This window comes from Aedes albopictus, chromosome 3 (assembly GCF_035046485.1).
Source record: "Aedes albopictus strain Foshan chromosome 3, AalbF5, whole genome shotgun sequence".
Classification (NCBI taxonomy): Eukaryota; Metazoa; Arthropoda; class Insecta; order Diptera; family Culicidae; genus Aedes; species Aedes albopictus.
This window is the reverse complement of record NC_085138.1, coordinates 18,250,940-18,271,745: the sequence shown is the minus strand read 5'-3', so window position 1 is coordinate 18,271,745 and position 20,806 is coordinate 18,250,940. Positions and strand designations below refer to the sequence as shown.

Here is a 20,806-nt window from a genome sequence, read left to right as displayed (position 1 = left end):
GAAGGTCACTGGATTGGAATAATAAGGAAGTGGAAGGCGTCTTCCAGTGTTGAAGGCGGATGCCAGGAAGGTAGGAGTAAGGAGGCTAACTGTCGATACTCCCTGTACAACGTGTACAGGGAGTATGATATCAAAGAGGAAGTGTTATACTTATGACACACATGTGATACAAGAATCACTGTACAATTGCGCTTGAAATGAGTGCCATACTGAAAATTTTCTCAGTTTAAGTCAGTCTTGTTAGAATTTTCTTGACACTGCGTACCGTTGTACAGGAATCACACTTGTATCACATGTCTGTCCGGGGTATTATATAAGTGTATACGAGACTACAGAATAGAGGGAGTTTCTTCAATCTAATCCATAAGTGTTTTCTTCCGCGGAGTATCACGAGTGACCCTTAAACTTGAAGACGAGAGCTTATCTTTGCTAGGAGTGCTTACACTACCCTTGCTCAGTTACAACAACAAGAAATGTGCCTTCGCCTATATTATGTTCATTCAATTTTTCGGTATATCAACACTTAAATCAGCTATAACGTACGCTGTAGCTGCCCAGAGTGCCGCACATCTATCCAAAGCCACTGGATCTTCCACCAACATGCTGTCTCCTGCAGAGTGATGGAACCTAGAAAGAATAATTGTCTAATTTAGATTCTTCAGTCCTGAGAAAATAAAGCAGAATGGGCAATTACCAGAAATATCTCTCATTCGCGTTCAGTAATCCCGCGCCAGGGTACCCAGCGTTGCTCCAGCCCGATAGATCTGGTCCAGCACTAGAAGAGCTGGTAACTTCCATTGCACCGAGTGGTGACATCAATCTGAAAGATTTAAATCAATCAAATTCCAAATAGCTTCCGCGTCTGCAATAACTTAATGAAATGCTTACTTAACAATTTCTTCGAAAATACACCTAGCCTCTTCATTTCCTGAAAATCCAAAGCCACGTGGATCGAATGTGCCGCTATCTGACTCGAAGAAAAAGTTGAACTCTTCTTCTCCATGTTCTTTGTGATCCTCGTAATACTGGGTGCCACCCCATATTCCTTGTTCTTCACCGGTGAACAAAACTGCTCTAAGCGTACGTCGTGGTCTTAGGCCCATGGCATTCAAATAAGTCAAAGCTTTCCAAGAGATCATCACCCCGCCGGCATCATCCATTGCGCCAACTCCAACATCCCAACTGTCCAAGTGGCCCGACACTACCACAACCGAACTGTCTTTGTGGACTAATCCTTCCAACTCTCCAATCGTATTCCGTGATGTGAATATTCCCAGGTTTTCGTCTTGCATCTCCAAATGAATGCGCAACTTTTCTCCTCGACGGTACTTACGTAACAACATTTCTGCATGCTCAACCGTAATGCTGGCCGTAGGTATCTTTTCAACATCTTCCTCATAGCTCTGGACTCCCGTATGGGGAGATCCAATCGAAAACTGAGTTACGGATCTGATCAAACTGGCCACGGCTCCTTTCCTAGCTGCAGCGGATGCCCCAAGACGTCGATACTCTCCAGTCACACCGTAGTTCACCCATTGTGGAACGTATACCACTATCTTGCCCTCAACGTCTTCATTGGGCAGCTCGTTTAACTCTTCAAACGACTCCACTACAACCACGTCTGCAGTGATTCCACCCAGCGGAGTACCAACTGACGTACCCAAACCAAGGATGGGCAACTCCAAACGATTCGGCTCGACTAACTGTGCTCTTTCATATCCTCGAACCCACTGCGGCACAGGGGCATCCTCCGTGTGGACATTATCCAAACCATCGTCAACCATCGCCTTGACTACATAATCGATGGCATCTTCCAGCTCTTGCGATCCGCTCATGCGTGGTCCAAAGGTATCCGTTAGTTCGGCCAAGCTTTGCCATGTTTGTCCTGCGAAGCGACCGTGCACGATTTCGTTGATGATCTTGTGCACTATAGGGCCATAGCTGCGAATTTCGTACAACAGGCCCTCGGATAGCTGGCAGCTGTTGAACTCCTTCACGGGATGGCCAGTGATGCTGCCGAGCAGTAGAAAACTCAATGCGAACAGTTTCAGCATTGCTGGTGGACTGAACATGGAAAGATTGGCGTTGAATGCTGTAGCTTGTTTGCTGTTATCGATAGGGCTTAAGATTCTCCATCAATCACATGAGAGCTGATGAAAATTGGTTATCAGTTTCAAAAGATTGAATGCATCAGTTAAACAGCATGATAACGGTGAACAGTATCGCACCATCCGGAGTGGATGTAAATTACTAGTCATGGCTTTGTGAGTTTCCTTTATGTATAATGGAGGTATACAGGGTGCGTGAAAGCATAAAAAAGTTTACCGATAAATCACCTTAAATACATTTCTTAAAAAAAAACTCATGTGAATCCTAGTGCCTTTCTCGTTGAATATGTACTCAAGATTTTTCCGTCGACGTAAGCCGAAGTGTTCCTGAATCCTGAGAATACTTTAGAACAGAACAAATTTCATTTCCTTCTTTTGTAACATTGGGTATAAGATTCATTTAAAATTTGACAAAAAAAAGTCCAAGCAAGTGGATATTAGCGTGGGACACAAAAAGACATTTTACTCCTGTACACTTTTTGAGTTCCATTTTGGTCCCATATCAACTGTGCAAAATTTCAGATCGATCGGAGAAACTATATTTTAGCGCCAGTCATTTTAAGTTTTCATACGTTTTAGTATGGGGAAAATCACTTTTTCGAAGAAAAATCGCCACAGGTTGCCCCTTAACGCCTAAAAATAAATCGATGAATGATTTCTGTTGGAAATTTTACGAGGAACCAACCCTCCGAAGACCGCAAAGCGATCTGAGGCATGTGAAAAAAGTTATTGACTGAAAACCGAATGGCATGCAAACGCTGTTTAACATGTAAGGAATAACAATAAATAATAAAATCTCGCTATTTTATCGATCGGGTGAGGCCTAATAACTTATTCCACGAACGTCGCATCGATTTGCTGTCTTCAGAGGTCTGATTCCTAGTAAAGTTTTCTACAGAAATCATTCGTCGACTTATTTTCAGGGATCTAGGGGTGACTCCTAGCGATTTTTCTTTGCAGGAGTAAAATTTCCCCATAGTAAATCGTATGAAAAACTAAGAATGGCGGGCGCTAAAATATAGTTTTTCCGATCGATCTGAAATTTTGCACAGTTGATATGGGACCAAAGTGGAACTCAAAAAGTATACAGGAACTTGAGTTTTTCCATTTTTTGTATTTTCCCATATAAACCGTGTACCAGGCTATGGATATTCCCATAATAAAACTCATTTGCGCACAATTGACTAGTCTAGTCTAGTCTAGTCTAGTCTTCACATACACAGCCATTCATTGAAAGAATCCTGGAAAATGATAGAATCGACTACTTCTACCATTTTTCTTGTCATTATCAATACTTGCAAGGCATCGGAGATGTATTACAAGTATTGAAGCGGCCAGGCCTACTGTGCAGCGTTATTGAATACAATTGAATAGAACTATGGAACGGCGACATCTCGTCAGCCGCTCCGTATCGTATGTGTAATAAATGTGAAGCAAAAACGTTGGGAGTGACGTTGCTAAGAAAGTTAATGTCACTCCGTTGGGGCTCCTCTTCTTCCTGGGATGGGACAAAGGTATTTATGGTATTAACCCCTTATGCCCTGGCTCGAAAGCCTAGGTTTAAGCGCCATTGCTCGCTCTCTGAAACGAGAAGAAAATATAACGATCCCTTCCCCGACTGGATTAAATACCCTGTATTATTACCCGACAAACTACTTAGAATTATAACTGCGAGTCTATTATGGAATCGGTAAAAGTTTCCACAATTTTATCTGAAATTTAGACATTATTTTGTTATAAATATTTGGTAGGAATTCTCATATAGAGACAGCTACACCTTAATGGTATGGGGGTTTGGATGGGTGACATAAGAGAAAAACGAAATTTGTGTCAGCCTTAATAATAAAGTTTAAAAATCAAATCAATTATTCATACATAACCCAAGCGATAACCCATTTAAGCTTACAAATCGATTTTCGTCGAATTCGAGACAAATAATTAGATGAATATGTTGCATTAACTTAAAAAGCATTACCACAGACAAACAGACGTAACACCTTGAACGATTTTCATGGAAATCCATCGCCCAGTTCACACTACCATCACCTGGTGAAAAAGTTGCACGAATCACTGTGTTGTGCAATATCGTCAACAGAAAGCGCTAGTGTGAAACGTCAAACGCATAGAAAAACGATGCACGCGCCTCTGGTTGTGAAAGCCACAACTATGAAAATTTAAAATAACCGTTAAAAGCGTGGTCGATGGAAATTTCGCAAGTGTTACGTCTGTTTGTCTGTGGCATTACTGTGACCTCATTAGGCAAACCCAAATGATAATTACCCTTTAAAAAGTGGAAGCATTAATGATTAATCAATAAACAAATATCAAAAAATACTGATTCACAACTAAAAATTCATTGATTTCGATTTAGAGGATCATACGATGCCGAATGGGGTCGATTGTGCTATCACCGGTGCATATATGTATATGTAGGAAGAAAGAAACAACAAAATCTGTTTTAGACTGAAATATTGGAATATTCGAGTGTAATGGATGGTAAAGTGAAAAATAGAATATTCTCACCGAGTTTCAATGATGAAATTTGACCTTCACTAACAAAAACCAAGGGTAGCTCAGCATAATCAACGTCTAGATTTGAAAGCCTCATTTATTGATTATCTGAATTATTTGTCCTTGGTTTTGTTCCAATTGGTGCGTAGTTTTTCCGCAGTCTTGAAACGGTTCTCGATCAACCCACACCGACGTCACTTTCGATCCCCCCTAGTACGCGCCCGGCTGATTAGCTACGTAGTAATTCTCGCGCACAAGTCACTCCAGATCCTCTACTGGCACTGAAATGTACAACGTGCGGTGGGAAGACGATAAGAACTGGTTGAAATCAGCAATCGATCAACTGGAATTTGATGCATTCCCGCGAAAGCCACTACCGATTTCCTACTAGCACCGGAAACGTCGACGCGCGGTGAAAAAACGCCGAGAACTTAAAAGCAAAATTGTAGGCCGAATCAATTTTATTTGCACAATTTCCCTGCCGAATCACCAGCACCTTGCCCAGCACGAAACTTTTTTATTGCCCGAATTCCCAGCGAAGTGAAAACGTCACGCGAACGAAAAATGCAACCGTCCGCCGTCACGGCTTACTACGATTCCTTCAAACTCATTTGCGCACAATTGACTGACACTAAACTAAAACTAAACTGAAACTAAAAGTTTTCTTGCAAAGCGTAATATTTGACTTCCATGTTTCTCATTTAGTTAATAAGAATAGGCTTAGCAAAATTATTTGTAAGTTTAAATGTACCATTGTATGTACAGGGGATGGCCAAAATGTTTGAGATAGGCAAATTTTTTTCTCACAAAAAAATTCAACATGCTGTAACTTTTCATAGAGTGCATCAAAAAATCTCAAATTTTGAATGTTTGTCAACCTATTATATCGTCCCCTTAATGCTAAAACTAGGTAACTGGTTTTGCGAAATCACGAGCAATTTGTTTACATCTGAACGTTTATCACAGTAAACAAAAGTTTGTCGATTGAAACTACAAAAACACATAATGATTCTTCTTTTAAGACCAACAAAGTGTTTGTTTTATAGCAGGATAAGTTTAACCAGCCATTTTTACCCGTACTTCCCAAAACGAGTTACCTAGTTCTAGCATTAAGGGGGCGATATGTGCATCATTGGTACAAATGGGGTAAAACATTTAAAACTTTCGCTAAGTTAGAACCGTTCGGGTAAAACACTATTTTTTAGACAACTCATTTTTGAGCTGTCATATCTCGGAAACCAGTGAACCGAATTGAATGAAATTTAGAACGTACACTAACAATATGTATATGCTTCACAAACTATTAAAACATATGTACTTTTTTAACGTTGAAAAAAGTTATCATGGATTGACACTTTTTGGATTTTTTTCGAAAAAAATTAATTTTTTCACATCATTGTCAATAAATCCTAATGTTGCTATCCAAAGATTTTCCACTTCTGTTCTCAAGTTATCTCTAATCAGATATATTACACATACAACCAGATACCGGAAGAATTGAAACATGCTCAAACAGTTCACCAGTTTAAACGTAGTTTAATAAGTTATGTAAAAGCTAACATTGGTGAATTTATTGTACGTTAATTGCTATAACTATCATTTTCATTGTTTGAATTTTGATAATCTCAAATCTCTAGAATATATGTAACTAGCTAGTTCATTGTTTCTAACGTCCCTTTTAAAGAACATATGTTCAGTAGGGAAGATAGAATAATTATCTAATTAGGAATACCATAAAATGAATAAATAAATAAATAAATAAATAAATAAATAAAATAAAAAATATTAGAGCCTATTTAGACTGAAGAAAGGACAGGCTTGGTGGTCTAATGGCTACCGCTTCTGATTCGTATACAGAAGGTCATGGGTTCATTCCCTGGCCCGTCCCTTTCATCCTACTTTGTATCTTTTCTATCCACTTTCTCTCTCTTTCTTCTCTACATATACAACTCATGTATATTCATATGTTCATAGCCATCGCTATTACCAGAAACGAATTGAAATAAAAGTCGTTTCCCTCCCTTCCAACTTCCACTCACAGCACAGTGTATATAACACCTACAAGTTATGCAACTAAAGCGTGCTGTGCCGCTTGACTTTATTCACCTTATTCACCACAAAATCTATCACCTAACGAACACTATAAATAACCCCCAATCCATGGATCGCATCACCGACCCAACGGTGACTCCCAGATCTCCCATCCTTTCCGTCTAACAAATACCCCAGTCCGTGCTGGTTGTGGGGATGCAGAGGTGATCTCGGTCTTTAGTAGCAACAACCAGCATACTCTAACATTCCTTTCCCTTCCCAACTGATTATAAGGACGTGGCCGGCGCCGTTATTGATCCAAAATGTATGAGCTGCTAGAATTGCACTTTGAGAATAAGTGGAGTTTCCCAGCCCTTATTCATTTGGATCTCAGTGCAATTGCTACCAGCTCAGATCAATCACGGAGGAGCAACCATTGACATGTATAGTCAGATTTGATCGTGATCGATGATGGTATTTAGATTGAAGGAAGAACACATTTAGTATTTTTTGTTTGGTATAGTAAATTTGATTTATTTTCCTCTATATGGGTAAAAATTTCAACCCGGTATAACTTAATTCGCCGTGAGAAAATATTACATTTTATAATGTCGTATTATCAATATATTGTTGATAAACGTTAAAAAGTTCATTCAATTCGGTTCACTAGATTCCGAGATATGACAGTTCAAAAATTAGTTGTTCAAAAACTAGTGTTCTACGAGAACGGTTCTAGCTTCGCAAAAGATTAACCAATCGAGCTCAAAATTGTACCAATGATGCACATATAATAGGTTAACAAACAGTCATAATTTGAGATTTTTTGATGCACTCTATGAAAAGTTACAGCATGTTGATTTTTTTGTGAGAGAAAAAAAGTTGCCTATCCCAAACATTTTGGCCTTCTCCTGTATGTTAGTATTAAGTGTCATTGGGGTACATTATTCTAACCTGTTGACACCATTAAATAAATAAACTGTTCCCTGCTTTCCTTTTATTTGGTTATCGAAAAAGCTGCTATTGGATGTGTCGCATGCTTGGGTTTGGTTCACTTTTTTAAATGGACGCTTTCGGCGGGACATGCGGAACCGGTTCCGCAACACTACCGGTCCAGATATGGTATGAAACTCTTTTCCTGTTTACCGTTCATCTGATTATCGAAAAAGCCGCTATTTGATGTGTCGCATGTATGGGTTTGGTTAAGTTTTTTGATTGGCCACTTCCGGCGGGACACCTGGAACCGGTTCTGTAACACAACCGGTTCAGATATGGTATCAAACTATTTTCATGCTTACCGTTCACCTCATTATCGAAAATGAAGCTTTTTGATGTGTCGCATGCCTCAGTTTGGTTCACTTTTTCAATTGGTCACTTCTGGCAGATCACCAGGAACCGGTTCCGAAACACTACCGGTTCAAATATGGCCTAAAACTATTTTAATGCTTCCCGTTCAACTGGTTATCGAAAAAGCCGCTATTTGATGCGTTGTATGTATGAGTTTAGTTTACTTTTATATTTGACCACTTCCGGCGGGACACCAGAGACCGGTTCCGGAACATTACCGGTTCAGATATGGTCTGAAACTATTTTTCTGCTTACTGTTCATCAGGTTATCGTAAATACCGCGATGTGATGTGTCGCATGCATGGGTTTATAATACAAAAAAATGATTCAAATTGACTTCGAATCTGTAACATTACGTCTGCTTAACCCTCCATCAGTCGCATCAAAAAAAGTTACACGAGCGGTCGCGTCGTGTACTCAGTACACGACAAACGCTTTCAATTATGGTTTATATGCTTTACTAGATACAATGTTGGTGTCTTCGGCAAAAATGTCCAACTGGATAATGCGCGTCTGATAGTGTACATTTGGAACCGGTCAACACGATCTGGTTCTGTCCCGGGTGTCGGAATGGCCCTCGCGGGAACCTGTTTCGTGGACATTTCAGTTATGGCATCAAAACTAGGCATGCGACGGCTCTATCTCCATGATTTTTCATGTACATCGTCTTAGTAACCATGAAAATGATCAGTGACCTCCTTGGCTAACCCGTGGCCACCGGAATGTGCCCTGGAGGAACCTGTTTCGAGGACATTTTGACCATGACACAAAAAACAAGGCACGGGACGGCTCCATCTTCATGATTTTCCATATCCATTATTTTAGTAACCATGAAAATGACCAGTGACCTCCCTGACCAACCCGTGGCCAACGGAATGTGCCCTGGAGGAACCTGTTTCGAGGACATTTTGACCATGACACCAAAACAAGGCATGCGACGGCTCTATCTTCATGATTTTCCATATCCATTATTTTAGTAACCATTCTGGCGAAATTTCGTGGTATATCCCCCAGATGAATTTCCACCGAAATATGCAAAGGTATTCTTGGTATAATTCCTAAAGGAATTCATGGAATAATCACATGAAGAATTTATGTAGAAAACCAGCTGGAATTTCTGGAGGGATTCAAAGCAAACTTCTAGAGGAATCACAGCGAGAATCTATGGAAAAGGCGAAATTCCTGAAGGAATCATGAAAAGAAGTGCTTTAAAAGAAAATGAGGCATCCCTGGAGTAATTTAGCAGGGTTTCCTGGAACCAGCAATCTTTGATTGAATCTCTGAAGAAATTCCTGGTGGTTTTTGCCGAAATCCTAGCATGAGTTTTCGGAAGAATTTCCGGTGAAATCACTGGAAAAAAAAATACTTATGAGATGTGCAACAATTGGCGAGTTTTTAAGGTGTGTAACAATTGGCGATTTACCCTAGATGATGGATATATAACATCAAAAAGATAGAGTAGTTGCATGCCTAGTTTTGGCGCCTTGTTCAAAATTGTTCTCAAAACAGGTTGCTTCAAGGCAAAGTCCAGTAGCCACAGGATGGCCAGGGAGGTCACTGGTCCTTTTCATGTTTACTAAGATGATGGATATGGATAATCAGGAAGATAGAGCCGTCGCAAGCCTAGCTTTGGCGTCAAAGCCAAAATGTCCACGAAACCGGTTCCTCCAGGGCACATTCCGGTGGCCACGGTTTGGCCAGGGAGGTCACTGATCATTTTCATGGCTACTAAGATGATGGATATGGAAAATCATGAAGATAGAGCCGTCGCATGCCCAGTTTCAGTGTCATGGTCATAATGTCCTCGAAACCGGTTCCTCCAGGGCACATTCCGGTGGCCACGGGTTGGTCAGGGAGGTTACTGGTCATTTTCATGGTTACTAAAATAATGGATGTGGAAAATCATGAAGATAGAGCCGTCGCATGCCTTGTTTTGGTGTCATGGTCAAAATGTCCTCGAAACAGGTTCCTCCAGGGCACATTCCGGTGGCCACGGGTTAGCCAGGGAGGTCACTGGTCATTTTCATGGTTACTAAGACGATGTACATGAAAAATCATGGAGATAGAGCCGTCGCATGCCTAGTTTTGATGCCATAACTGAAATGTCCACGAAACAGGTTCCCGCGAGGGCCATTCCGACACCCGGGACAGAACCAGATCGTGTTGACCGGTTCCACATGTCCACTATTAGACGCGCATTATCCAGTTGGACATTTTTGCCGAAGACACCAACATTGTATCTAGTAAAGCATATAAACCATAATGGGGCACGTTCGATGTAGTACTAGATTTGTAGTAATGAGCTGAATTTTAGTATGGTGAGAAGGTCAATTCTCCGTTTCTGCAATGAAATGGTGCAAAAAGCGTGGGTATTATGATTCCTTGCCTAATTTAATGCTGTTTGAGCAAAACTTTGCAAAACTTTGTTGTTTAAATTGCAAGAAATGGAGAAAACAACAACACGGTTCCCCAAAGTTTTGCTCAAACAGCATCAAATTAGGCAAGGAATCATAATACCCACGCTTTTTGCACCATTTCATTGCAGAAACGGAGAATTGACCTTCTCACCATACTAAAATTCAGCTCATTACTACAAATCTAGTACTTCACCGATTTATCCTATTGAAAACGTTTGCCGTGTACTGAGTACACGACGCGACCGCTCGTGTAACGAATCTGGTTCAAAAAAAGTTACACCAGCGGTCGCGCCGGTGTACTGAGTACACATTTAAAATGTGAGGTTAGAATTACGTATTTTTCGAGTACTTTCCGTGCATTTTTTCATTTTTTCCTGCCTTACTAACAAGAAGAAGAGTGGATCTTGGAATTGTCAGCTATAAAGTGGGGGCGACGTTTATAGTAACGCCGTCACTGCACCGCCAATCTGGCAACACAAGTGAGAGAAAGATAATCGTAACGAACATTCAGTCTGTACCCGAGATACGAACAAATAAAGACGTGTGCAAAAGTAGTCGGTCCCGCGTGTTAAGTTTTTCCTTGTATCACCGAAACGCATTGTCCGGAGGATTCCGGTATTCCGCTGGCCTGTTGGGAGTCCGTGTCTGTCGGTCGGTCCACTCTGTTGTCCCACAGGTTTTGGGCCCAGAGATTGTGTGCAGGAAAAAGTGTTTTGCGGGACGAAAAGTGCCTTTGGAAGCCATTAGTGCGCGAAAAGTTTTCGGCGCGGCGGCGGCGTTGGTTTCGTTCGGCACAGTTCATTCGGCGGTGGCATTTGACTCGAGTTGCGGAGCAGCGTACGGTTGCGATAGTGTGCGTGTGTTTGGGAGGTGACTCGAGGGCGCGTTTCGATTGCTGGTGTGTTCGGGGCCGGGAGAAATTTCTAGCGAAGCAGGTGGAAAGGGCCTGAGTGTTTTCGTTCTCGTCGCGAGTGTCGATCGGAGAAGAAAATGAGTGAGAAATTTCTGTTCGCTCGGTTAAACAACCACAATTTTGCCGTGTGGAAAACGCGCATGGAAATGTACTTAAAGCGCGAAGAACTGTGGAAAGTGATTAGAGACGCAGCACCAGTGCCAGTCACCGATGACTGGACGAAGAGCGATGAAAAGGCGCTGGCGATGATTGTTCTCGCCGTCGAGGACAGCCAGCTGAATCTAGTGCGCGGTGCGACGTCGGCAGAAGAAGCGTGGAACAAACTGCGAGTTTTCCACGAGAAATCATCGATGACGTCACGGGTAGCCTTGCTTCGTCGCATATGCAGCTTGAATATGGCCGAAGGGGGTGATATCGAGAAGCATTTATACGAGCTGGAGGAGCTTTTCGATAAGCTGGCCTGTGCCGGTCAGCAAATGGAGATGCCGCTCAAAATCGCCATGATCTACCGCAGCTTGCCAGAGTCTTACGGCAGTCTGGTTACCGCTCTGGAGGGCAGACCGGATGCCGATCAGACAATGGAGCTGGTAAAGCAGAAGTTGATAGATGAGCATCAGCGGCGTCAAGAGCGTTCGGGCGACACCAGTGAAAACGCGATGAAAATGAACATTAAGAAGAAGAAGAGTGAGCGCGTGTGTTTTCAGTGCGGCAAACCGGGACATTTTCGCCGAAATTGTCCGCAGCAGCCGAAGGGCGGCCCGAGCGGTAGTGATGTGAAGCGCGATGCGAAACCAAAGTTCGGTGGTGCGAAGGCGAAGCAGGCCGAAGAAAGTGATTCGGCTATCTGTTTTGTGGCTGGAACCAGTTGTAGTGGACCTTGGATTGTCGATAGTGGCTGTTCCAGTCACATGACGAACGATAAGTCGTTCTTCGACAAACTTGACACGAGTGTGAAAGTGAAAGTCGTCCTTGCTGACGGGTCGGAGACAATGTCCGGTGGAATTGGAGAAGGCACAGTGAAATGTGTGAACGGTGAGAACTGTATGGTGGACATTCCGTTCAAGGACGTTCTATACGTGCCCTCACTGGACAGTGGACTCATATCAGTGAGAAAACTCGTGAAGAGAGGACTAAAAGTGGAATTCAGTGGTTCGCGGTGTGACATCTTGTCAGCTCAAGGTAAAGTGGTGGCTGTTGCGGAACCCCGCGGCAATCTGTTCGCGTTGAAGGTCGCAGAGGAAGCTCGGCTGGGCAAGGAGGCTCGGCACCTGCGGAATTGCCAGCACACCTGGCATCGCCGGCTTGGCCATCGGGACCCGGCGGCTTTGGATGAGATCCAGAGGAAGGAGCTGTCCAAGGACTTCAAGATTCAGGATTGCGGGATCCGGCAGGTTTGTCAACCTTGCCTTGAAGGTAAATCATGTAGAATTCCATTTCCTAAAATCGCGGCCAATCGGACCCAACGTGTTCTCGACGTTATACATACGGATGTATGCGGCCCAATGGCACACGTAACGCCAGGAGGTGCCCGCTATTTAATGACAATCATTGATGACTATAGCAGATACACTGTCTTGTGTCTGTTAAAGCGAAAGAGCGATGTAGCTGATTGTATTAAGAGATATGTCGCGCACGTCAAGAACATGTTTGGTCGGGCTCCATGTGTAATTAGATCTGATGGCGGGGGCGAGTACACCGGTCATGAACTGAAGCGGTATTATGAGCAGGAGGGTATTCAGGCCCAGTTCACCACGGCCTACTCCCCCCAGCAGAATGGAGTGGCCGAGCGTAAGAATCGCTCGCTCCAAGAAATGGCCACCTGCATGCTTCTTGATGCAGGTCTTGACAAGAAATACTGGGGGGAGGCGGTGGCCACGGCAGCGTACCTGCAAAATAGATTGCCATCCCGCGCCGTGGATAGCACGCCTTACGAAAGGTGGTTCAGCAGGAAACCGTCGCTGTCACACCTAAAGATTTTCGGTTGCCCTGCATTTGTTCACATCCCCGATGTTAAACGGTCGAAGCTGGATAGCAAAGCGAAGAAGTTGCTTTTCGTGGGTTATTGCAGCGATAGGAAAGCGTACAGGTTCTTGAACACGGACACAAACGAGATCACCATAAGTCGCGATGCTCGGTTTGTTGAGCTTCAGGAGGAGATACCTGCGCCGGTCGGTCAGCAAGCGACTGAAGATCAGCATTTCGTTGAAGTAGATGGCTCATCCAGGAAATCGAAGGAGCATGCAGAAGCAGGTAATCCAGGGCAGCCCCAGGACCAGGAAGATTCTGAGGAAGAAGCTTACTTCGACTGGGATGATGAACAGGACCAGCCCGACCAAACGAAAGCGACAGGACCAGATCAGAAGCGGAGCACCCGAGGCGTGTTGCCAAAGCGATTGGAGGACTACGTCGTCAACGCGGCGATGCTGGCACAGGAGGAGCCAGCGACCTACGAGGAAGCAGTGTCCGGATCCGAACAGAGCTTGTGGAAAGAGGCGATGACGGAGGAATATCAGTCGCTGATGAAAAACCGAACGTGGAAGCTTGTGGAACTACCCGCTGGACGTACACCAATCAGCTGTAAGTGGGTGTATAAGAAGAAGCACGACAGCGCCGGCAATATTTCCAGATTCAAAGCCCGGCTAGTCGCAAGGGGCTTTTCTCAGAGGTTCGGAATAGATTATGATGCCGTCTTCGCTCCGGTGGCGACTCAGACAACTTTGAGGATTCTCTTGACGGTCGCCGGTCAAAGGAAGATGCATGTGCACCACCTCGACGTAAAGAGTGCTTACCTCCACGGGAAGCTTAAGGAGGAGGTGTATATGCAACAGCCAAAAGGATTCGTCGTTCGTGGAAGGGAGAGGTTCGTGTGCCGGCTCGAGCGGAGCCTGTACGGCCTCAAGCAGGCCGCACGCGTGTGGAACGAGACGATCAGTACAATGCTACAAGAACTCGGTTTCACTCAATCGGTAGCAGATCCATGCCTTTATGTGAAGAAGTTGGCCAACGGTGGTGTCATCTACCTTCTCATTTACGTCGATGACATGATTGTGGCGAGTACGGCTCCGGAGGAGATTCAGAATGTCGAAGGAGAGCTGCGGAAGAAGATTTCGTTGACGTCACTTGGTGAAGTTAACCAATTTCTAGGTGTGAGAGTGACACGAGACGAAGAAGGATGTTTCAGCCTGGAACAGAACGTGTTCATCAAGGTTGTTGCGCAACGGTTCGGCTTACAGGACGCCAAAGGTTCGAGTATCCCTCTCGATCCTGGATATTACCGCAGCCGGGAGAACAGCCAGCCTCTGGAATCGAACGAGCTCTACCACAGCCTGGTGGGAGCCCTTCTTTATATAGCGGTGAATACACGGCCGGACATAGCCGCAAGCGTGTCCATCTTAAGCAGGCAGATCAGCAGTCCCACAGAGACCGACTGGGTCGAACTCAAACGGGTCGTACGATATTTGTTGAAGACCGCTAACTACAAGTTGAAGTTGTCGCCCGCGAAGGATGAGCAGCTAAATCTCGTCGGGTATTGCGACGCGGATTGGAGTGGGGACCCGTCGGACCGGAAATCGAATTCCGGCTTTCTATTTCAACTGGGGAAGGCTACAGTTTGCTGGGCGAGCCGGAAACAAACCAGCGTCTCCTTGTCCAGCATGGAGGCCGAATATATGGCTCTATCGGAAGCGTGCCGTGAATTGGTCTGGCTGAGACAATTACTGGACGAAGTAGGCGAGCGGCAGATGAAGCCAACTACCATTCTAGAAGACAACCGTGGTTGCATCGAGTTTGTGGAGACCGATCGGAAGTCAAGAAGGTCGAAACATATCGACACTAGGATGCACTACACCAAAGACCTGGTCGATAAAGGCGTGGTGGTTCTCCAATACTGCCCGTCGGAGGAGATGACCGCGGACATCTTAACAAAACCGTTAGGCGCGGTAAAGCAGCAGCGATTCGTGGAAGCGATGGGGCTGGTCAGCACCGATGGCCGGGCTGAACCGGTTCCGTGACGTCGAGGAGGAGTGTCAGCTATAAAGTGGGGGCGACGTTTATAGTAACGCCGTCACTGCACCGCCAATCTGGCAACACAAGTGAGAGAAAGATAATCGTAACGAACATTCAGTCTGTACCCGAGATACGAACAAATAAAGACGTGTGCAAAAGTAGTCGGTCCCGCGTGTTAAGTTTTTCCTTGTATCACCGAAACGCATTGTCCGGAGGATTCCGGTATTCCGCTGGCCTGTTGGGAGTCCGTGTCTGTCGGTCGGTCCACTCTGTTGTCCCACAGGAATAGGACCTACACCTGGTTCAATTTGGTGCGAATTTCGATTATTTTTTTGCATTTTTCTGAGACCGTGTACTCAGTACACGCAAGCGACTGATCTGTATATTCCGGTGAAGGACGACTAGGACTAGCATCTAAAACAACGAAAACAACCAAAAATGATTTGCAGGCCAAGGTATTTGCCAAAGAGAAAATCGATGAAGAGAAATCGATCATTGTAGATCAGGCCTCTGACACGGCCTATATCAATGCATTGGAATCATGGTAGACAGGATGTCCTGGGCGCTAATAAATAGCGCCCACTGTCAAATGCGAAAACATCAACATTTTTTTGTTTAACGTTTATTTTGGGTTGTTGATCAGTTTTTGGAATCATTTTTTCCACCTGTTATGATCACAAAACACGTCAAACTCGCTTTAATATTAATGTACGGTAAGAGGAGCATGCGTTTAGTTGAATAAAGCAACCCAACAAACACGCATTGTGAATGTGATTTCGTGTATGGCTCACAACATCAAACAAAAACTGCGTTTGTTGATTACACGCTCGTTTTAATTTGCACGAATATGAGTATAAGGCAGTTAGATGTTGGCTACGATATATTTCATTCATGCCAGGGGCCTGTTGTAGATACGCCCGTATGATACTGAGCGCGAGAATGGTAATTTGTTGTTATTTATTAGATTATTTAGTTTATTGGAAAGCAAAAGAAAATTACGTGGGTTTTTGCTGGATTAACCTTGACACGCCATTTCAACTGGTAATCGCTTAACCCTAAGAGGAATACCTTCATGGCCTCAGTTTCGTCACCTCGCTGAGTGTGTTCCATTAAAGACGAGCTCTGAAAGGCGCCTGGGGTCCAATGGACCCCAAGTATCCCTTTTAGGGTTACCCAAGTAACCAAAAGTTCCGCTTCCCATGACAAAATGCACTTTCAAGTTCCGCGAAGTTCAGATAAAGTTCCAAACGGAACTTTCTGGCTGCTTAAGAGGCTAACGAGGAGCCTTGCTGGAACTTCGGTCACAAGTTCCGGCAAGGCTAAAGTTCCATTCGGAACTTTATCTGAACTTCGCGGAACTTTAAAGCTGCTTAAGGACAAACGTCTTGACATCCCGCTTCAACAGTGCATCAAAACTTCAAACGCACAAATCTCAAGAAGCAAGCTTCACATAACAGTGCATTTTATTATTCTGTTCTTGTTCACTTGCAATAAGCTTAAAATAAGAAGATCAGATGCGTTGGTTTTGTTTACGTTGAGATTTGTGTCCTCGAAATCGTGAATCGAAGCGGGCACAGTCTGACCAAGGATCGTAAATATACATGGAAGTGGGCTGATACAGAAAACTGTGACACCTGCGGAGCCAAAGAGGACATCGAACATATCCTATATCACTGTTCGAAATACAACAACATAAGAGCAAAGCACGATATTCTAATCAACCAAAAGCCACTCAACGAAATACTCAAAGAAGGCAGCGAGGAAGAGTACAAATCGATAACGAAGTTCCTGACGGAGGGCAAAATAGCAATCTAGACCATACCAATCAACACAACCAGCAACGTAACACCAACCAGAAAGAAAGAAAGACAACAAAGGCGAGATGGATCTACATAGGTCTTAGCCGAGTCGAAAGACACCAGCAAAGAAAAAAAAAAAAAAAATCTCGCGTGCGCGTTCGGTTGGAGTTTTGTGCAAGATTTTTGAAAATTTGGTAGAAATTTCATTATTTACCGCATGTTTTGGTAGTTTATCGGATAAGTTTAAAGAAACCTTTTACCGCAATGCCCACGCATCGTTTGTTCGTGGGAAACATCCCCGCGGGAACCGGTGAGGATGAGCTGAAGCAGGAGTTCTCCGCTTACGGGCCAGTGAAAGCAATCGACCTCAAGACCAAACCGAATCCGCTAAACAACTCGGTGGACACCTTTGCCTTCGTTAACGTTGAGCTGGACGAACGCACCCTGTGGCAGTGCATCAACGAGTTCCGCCAGCAGCAATACAAGGGCGTTTATCTGAATGTGTCGAAGGCGAAGGAATCGTTTTTGGATCGCTTAAAAAGGGAACGGGAGGAAGCGGAGGTGGCCAAGCAGACCAGCGATGTGCTGAATCCTTACAAGAAAGTGGAGGAGGAGAAGCCTGTTAAGAAGGAGGCTGAGGCTCTTCCGGTGCTGCCAACTATCAAGAAGGAACTGGAAAGCTCCAGCTCTGAATCAGAGGAGGAAGAGGATGCTCCTGCTCCGGCGCCTGTTCGACGACCAACTGCACCAGTTAGGAAAGCCCCTGATGCCGATGGGGACCAGCTTGTGCGAAAATGGAACCAGGAAACCTACATCGAACATGGAAAGCTGAAGATCGTTCAAATTACGGGTCAGGTGAAGGAAGTCATCGACAAGGGTAAACATCGGAATCAGCAGCCTGGGAAGGAACTGGACGAAAAAGCCCGTCTGGCCGATGAGAAGCGGAAGCAAGGGTTGTCGAAGCTGCAGAATGCCTACGAGCAACAGAAGTTGCTCATACAGACGGCGCTGGCCGGAGGCGACGCTAACAAACGGAAGAAAATCGTTTTCGATGACGATGAGGAGGACGATGATACGGCGGCGGCGAAGAAATCCAAACTGGCGCTGTTTGACGACGAGGATGGCGAGGATGGATTCAAAGCGAACTTCACCGTTAGGAAGCAGCTGGCGGAAAATAGTGAGTAGAGAGGGTTTTTGGTCAGACGAATGGAAACATACTTATTGCATTCATTCTTCCTTCTTGCAGCGGAGAAAGGCCAACGGCTGTTTGACATGCAAACGCAGTTCCACGGTGATTCACGATTCAAATTGGACGAGCGCTTCCTTGCGGATGACGATTCAGCAGCCGGGCGAAGGAAGAAGAAGCTACTGGAACGTGAGAAAGCTGTTCTGGACAAAAGTGCTGGCAAAGTAGCGAACAATCAGGAACGCAAGAAGCAGCTGGAAATTCTTTCTAAAGTAACTGGAAAGGACATTTACGATCGCGAGCAGTTCAAAAAGGATGAAGCGGGAGCGAAGGGAATGCAACGGTTTGATCCTTCGGTTAAAAAGGATACACCGAAACAAGAAGCGAAAAAGGCCGCGAAAGATGAACCGACCGAGGAAGAACTTCTGAAAGCGAAGCGGGCTGAACGTCCCGAGGAGACGTTCCAAGTGACGGAGGAGAAGTTCTTCAAAGTTTCGGGCGATCTGACGCAAGCGATCGGATCCAGTTCCGGAGGTTTTAGCTTACTGTCGATGTTTGGATCCGCTTCTGCTGAAGATAATAAAACTGCGGAGGATGAGGACGAAGAACAGGAAATAGACACAAGCAAGCCAATGTATAGCGATGCTCGATTCAAGTACGAATCATCGGAGAGCGAAGATGAAGATGAGCAGCAGAATCAACCTGACAAACAAGAGCAGGAAGAAGCAGAAGAGGAAGAACCTACTCAAGCAGTACCGCAAGAGGAAGAAACGAAGAAGAAAAAGAAAGCCGGATACTATTCCAAGCAGGGCATCTGGAAGGAGAATCTGTTTTTCCTGCCGAACGATGCTCGACTGGAAGAGGGTAGAAAATTCTTCACGGAGTTTGCCAGTTCGGTCGCGGAAGATGTTGCCCACAAGCAGGAATGGGCCAAGGACATTCGCAAGATTTTCAAGAAACGAAGGAATCGGGAGACAAAGATCGTTAACCAAATGAGGGCTAGACGGGGTCAGAAGCTGATGAAAGGTAAGCGAAAATAGATTCTGCTTGTACTACGTGTTACACAATGAGGCTGTTGTGTTTACTGCGAAAGAAATTCCTGATCTTCATATTGAAATTTTAAATGGCAATTGCATGTTGCCTTTCACGTATATTCAAACACACAAAATTCGTATGACTTTAAAGCCCTAAACTTTATAAAACAGTCTAAGTTTTTCAGTCTAGCTGTCAGTACATTTTAGTGTTCGAAAAAAGGCTAGAAACGAGATTAATAGGTACACATTTAGTTTATTTCATAATCTTACATTCTCACAAACATATTAGAAATTATTTACAACCTATCAATTGATTATACTAGCCCCACAACGACAAACACACTTAATGCAGAGGACCCAAAGACTCTTGATACTCACTAGACCCACCGTTCATCACGCTTCCTTCGAAATTTCCCGAATCTTCTCCGGCCGAAGCTCTTCCGGACACTGCGATCTTCTCCTTGAGCATCTTCCTGTCGTTCTTAACTTTCCGAACCGTGCTCCTCATGGCTCCCAGAAACTTTAGCAATGTCGTCTGTTCCTGTTTTACGAATAACGCATGCGCCAAGAAGGGAACCTTCCGCAGGCTGCGTCCGCTCATACCCACGCTCAGTTCGGCCAACGATTTCAGGTTTTTGCTCACTACACTTGCCTCGGATTGCGCAAGCGGCGGGAGCTCGTCCGGATCGGTCACGATGCCAACGTCTTGCAGATTCTTCAGCGTCGACCGGTAGATCTCGTAGATGGCCGGCAGGCTGGGGTTCCCAATGTACTGCACAATATCCGCACGATCCAGGAAGGCCAGATCGATTCTACCGGTTAGATTGGACGTGGCCAGGACAAACACGTTCGGGTACTTCCGGATACGATCCAGCTGGGTCAGCACGGCGTTAACCACTCGGATGCTATCGCTGGGTTCGTTGTTGGAGATGGCGTCCCGCGCGAAGGCGATCGATTCGACCTCGTCGACCAGAACGCACACCAGCGACGTTCGATCCTGGCACAGGTTGTGAATCTGGTCGAACACTTTCTGGACGAGCTTTCCACTCTCGGAGAACCATTTGGAGAACAGACTGTGGCTGTTGATTTCCACCAGGTGGGCATGGTTGTAGTCTTCGCTCATTCGGACGGCAAGCTTTTGGGCAAGGGCCTTGCAGAGGCTGGTCTTACCGGTTCCCGGTGGACCGTGGAGCAAGATTAGCCTGAAATTAGAATTGATGGTTTATCGGGTAGCATTTCAGAAGGATGTTTTGGATTCTTTGGCTCTTTGGATTCTTTGGGGTGATCTTTTTCTGTGGGAATCTGTCGGAATGAGTAGGAGCCATGCGTAAAAAACTTTCACTTCGCTAACCATCGTCAAACATAGGGTTTTTGACCCCATTTCCGGCACAACAGGTAAACAAAATTGTACATTACCTAAACTCACAACGAAACGATCGTTTTCATCCACTTCTTCCA

General features: G+C 44.7%; 3 protein-coding genes across 3 annotated transcripts; 1 reads left to right on the top strand and 2 right to left on the bottom strand.

The window, feature by feature from the left end:
* Positions 1 to 304: 304 nt before the first annotated feature.
* On the bottom strand, positions 305 to 2,083 carry LOC109418192 (carboxypeptidase Q). Its single transcript, XM_019692361.3, has 3 exons — positions 889 to 2,083; positions 695 to 820; positions 305 to 627 (listed from the first exon to the last, which is right to left on the bottom strand). The coding sequence occupies exons 1-3, from the start codon at positions 2,070 to 2,072 to the stop codon at positions 501 to 503; spliced, it is 1,437 nt and encodes a 478-aa protein (XP_019547906.3). The 5' UTR covers positions 2,073 to 2,083; the 3' UTR covers positions 305 to 500.
* A 15,180-nt stretch (positions 2,084 to 17,263) lies between these two features.
* On the top strand, positions 17,264 to 19,381 carry LOC115255773 (probable RNA-binding protein CG14230). The gene is made up of 2 exons (XM_029853901.2): positions 17,264 to 18,305; positions 18,375 to 19,381. Exons 1-2 carry the CDS (start codon positions 17,393 to 17,395, stop codon positions 19,352 to 19,354), a joined length of 1,893 nt encoding a protein of 630 aa, XP_029709761.2. The 5' UTR covers positions 17,264 to 17,392; the 3' UTR covers positions 19,355 to 19,381.
* A 168-nt stretch (positions 19,382 to 19,549) lies between these two features.
* On the bottom strand, positions 19,550 to 20,553 carry LOC109418238 (pachytene checkpoint protein 2 homolog; the record flags this gene model as incomplete). The annotated part of the gene is given in 1 exon segment (XM_062855546.1): positions 19,550 to 20,553. A coding segment is annotated over 1 exon segment (862 nt), but the record flags the coding sequence as incomplete, so codon positions are not given.
* Between the last annotated feature and the right edge of the window lie 253 nt (positions 20,554 to 20,806).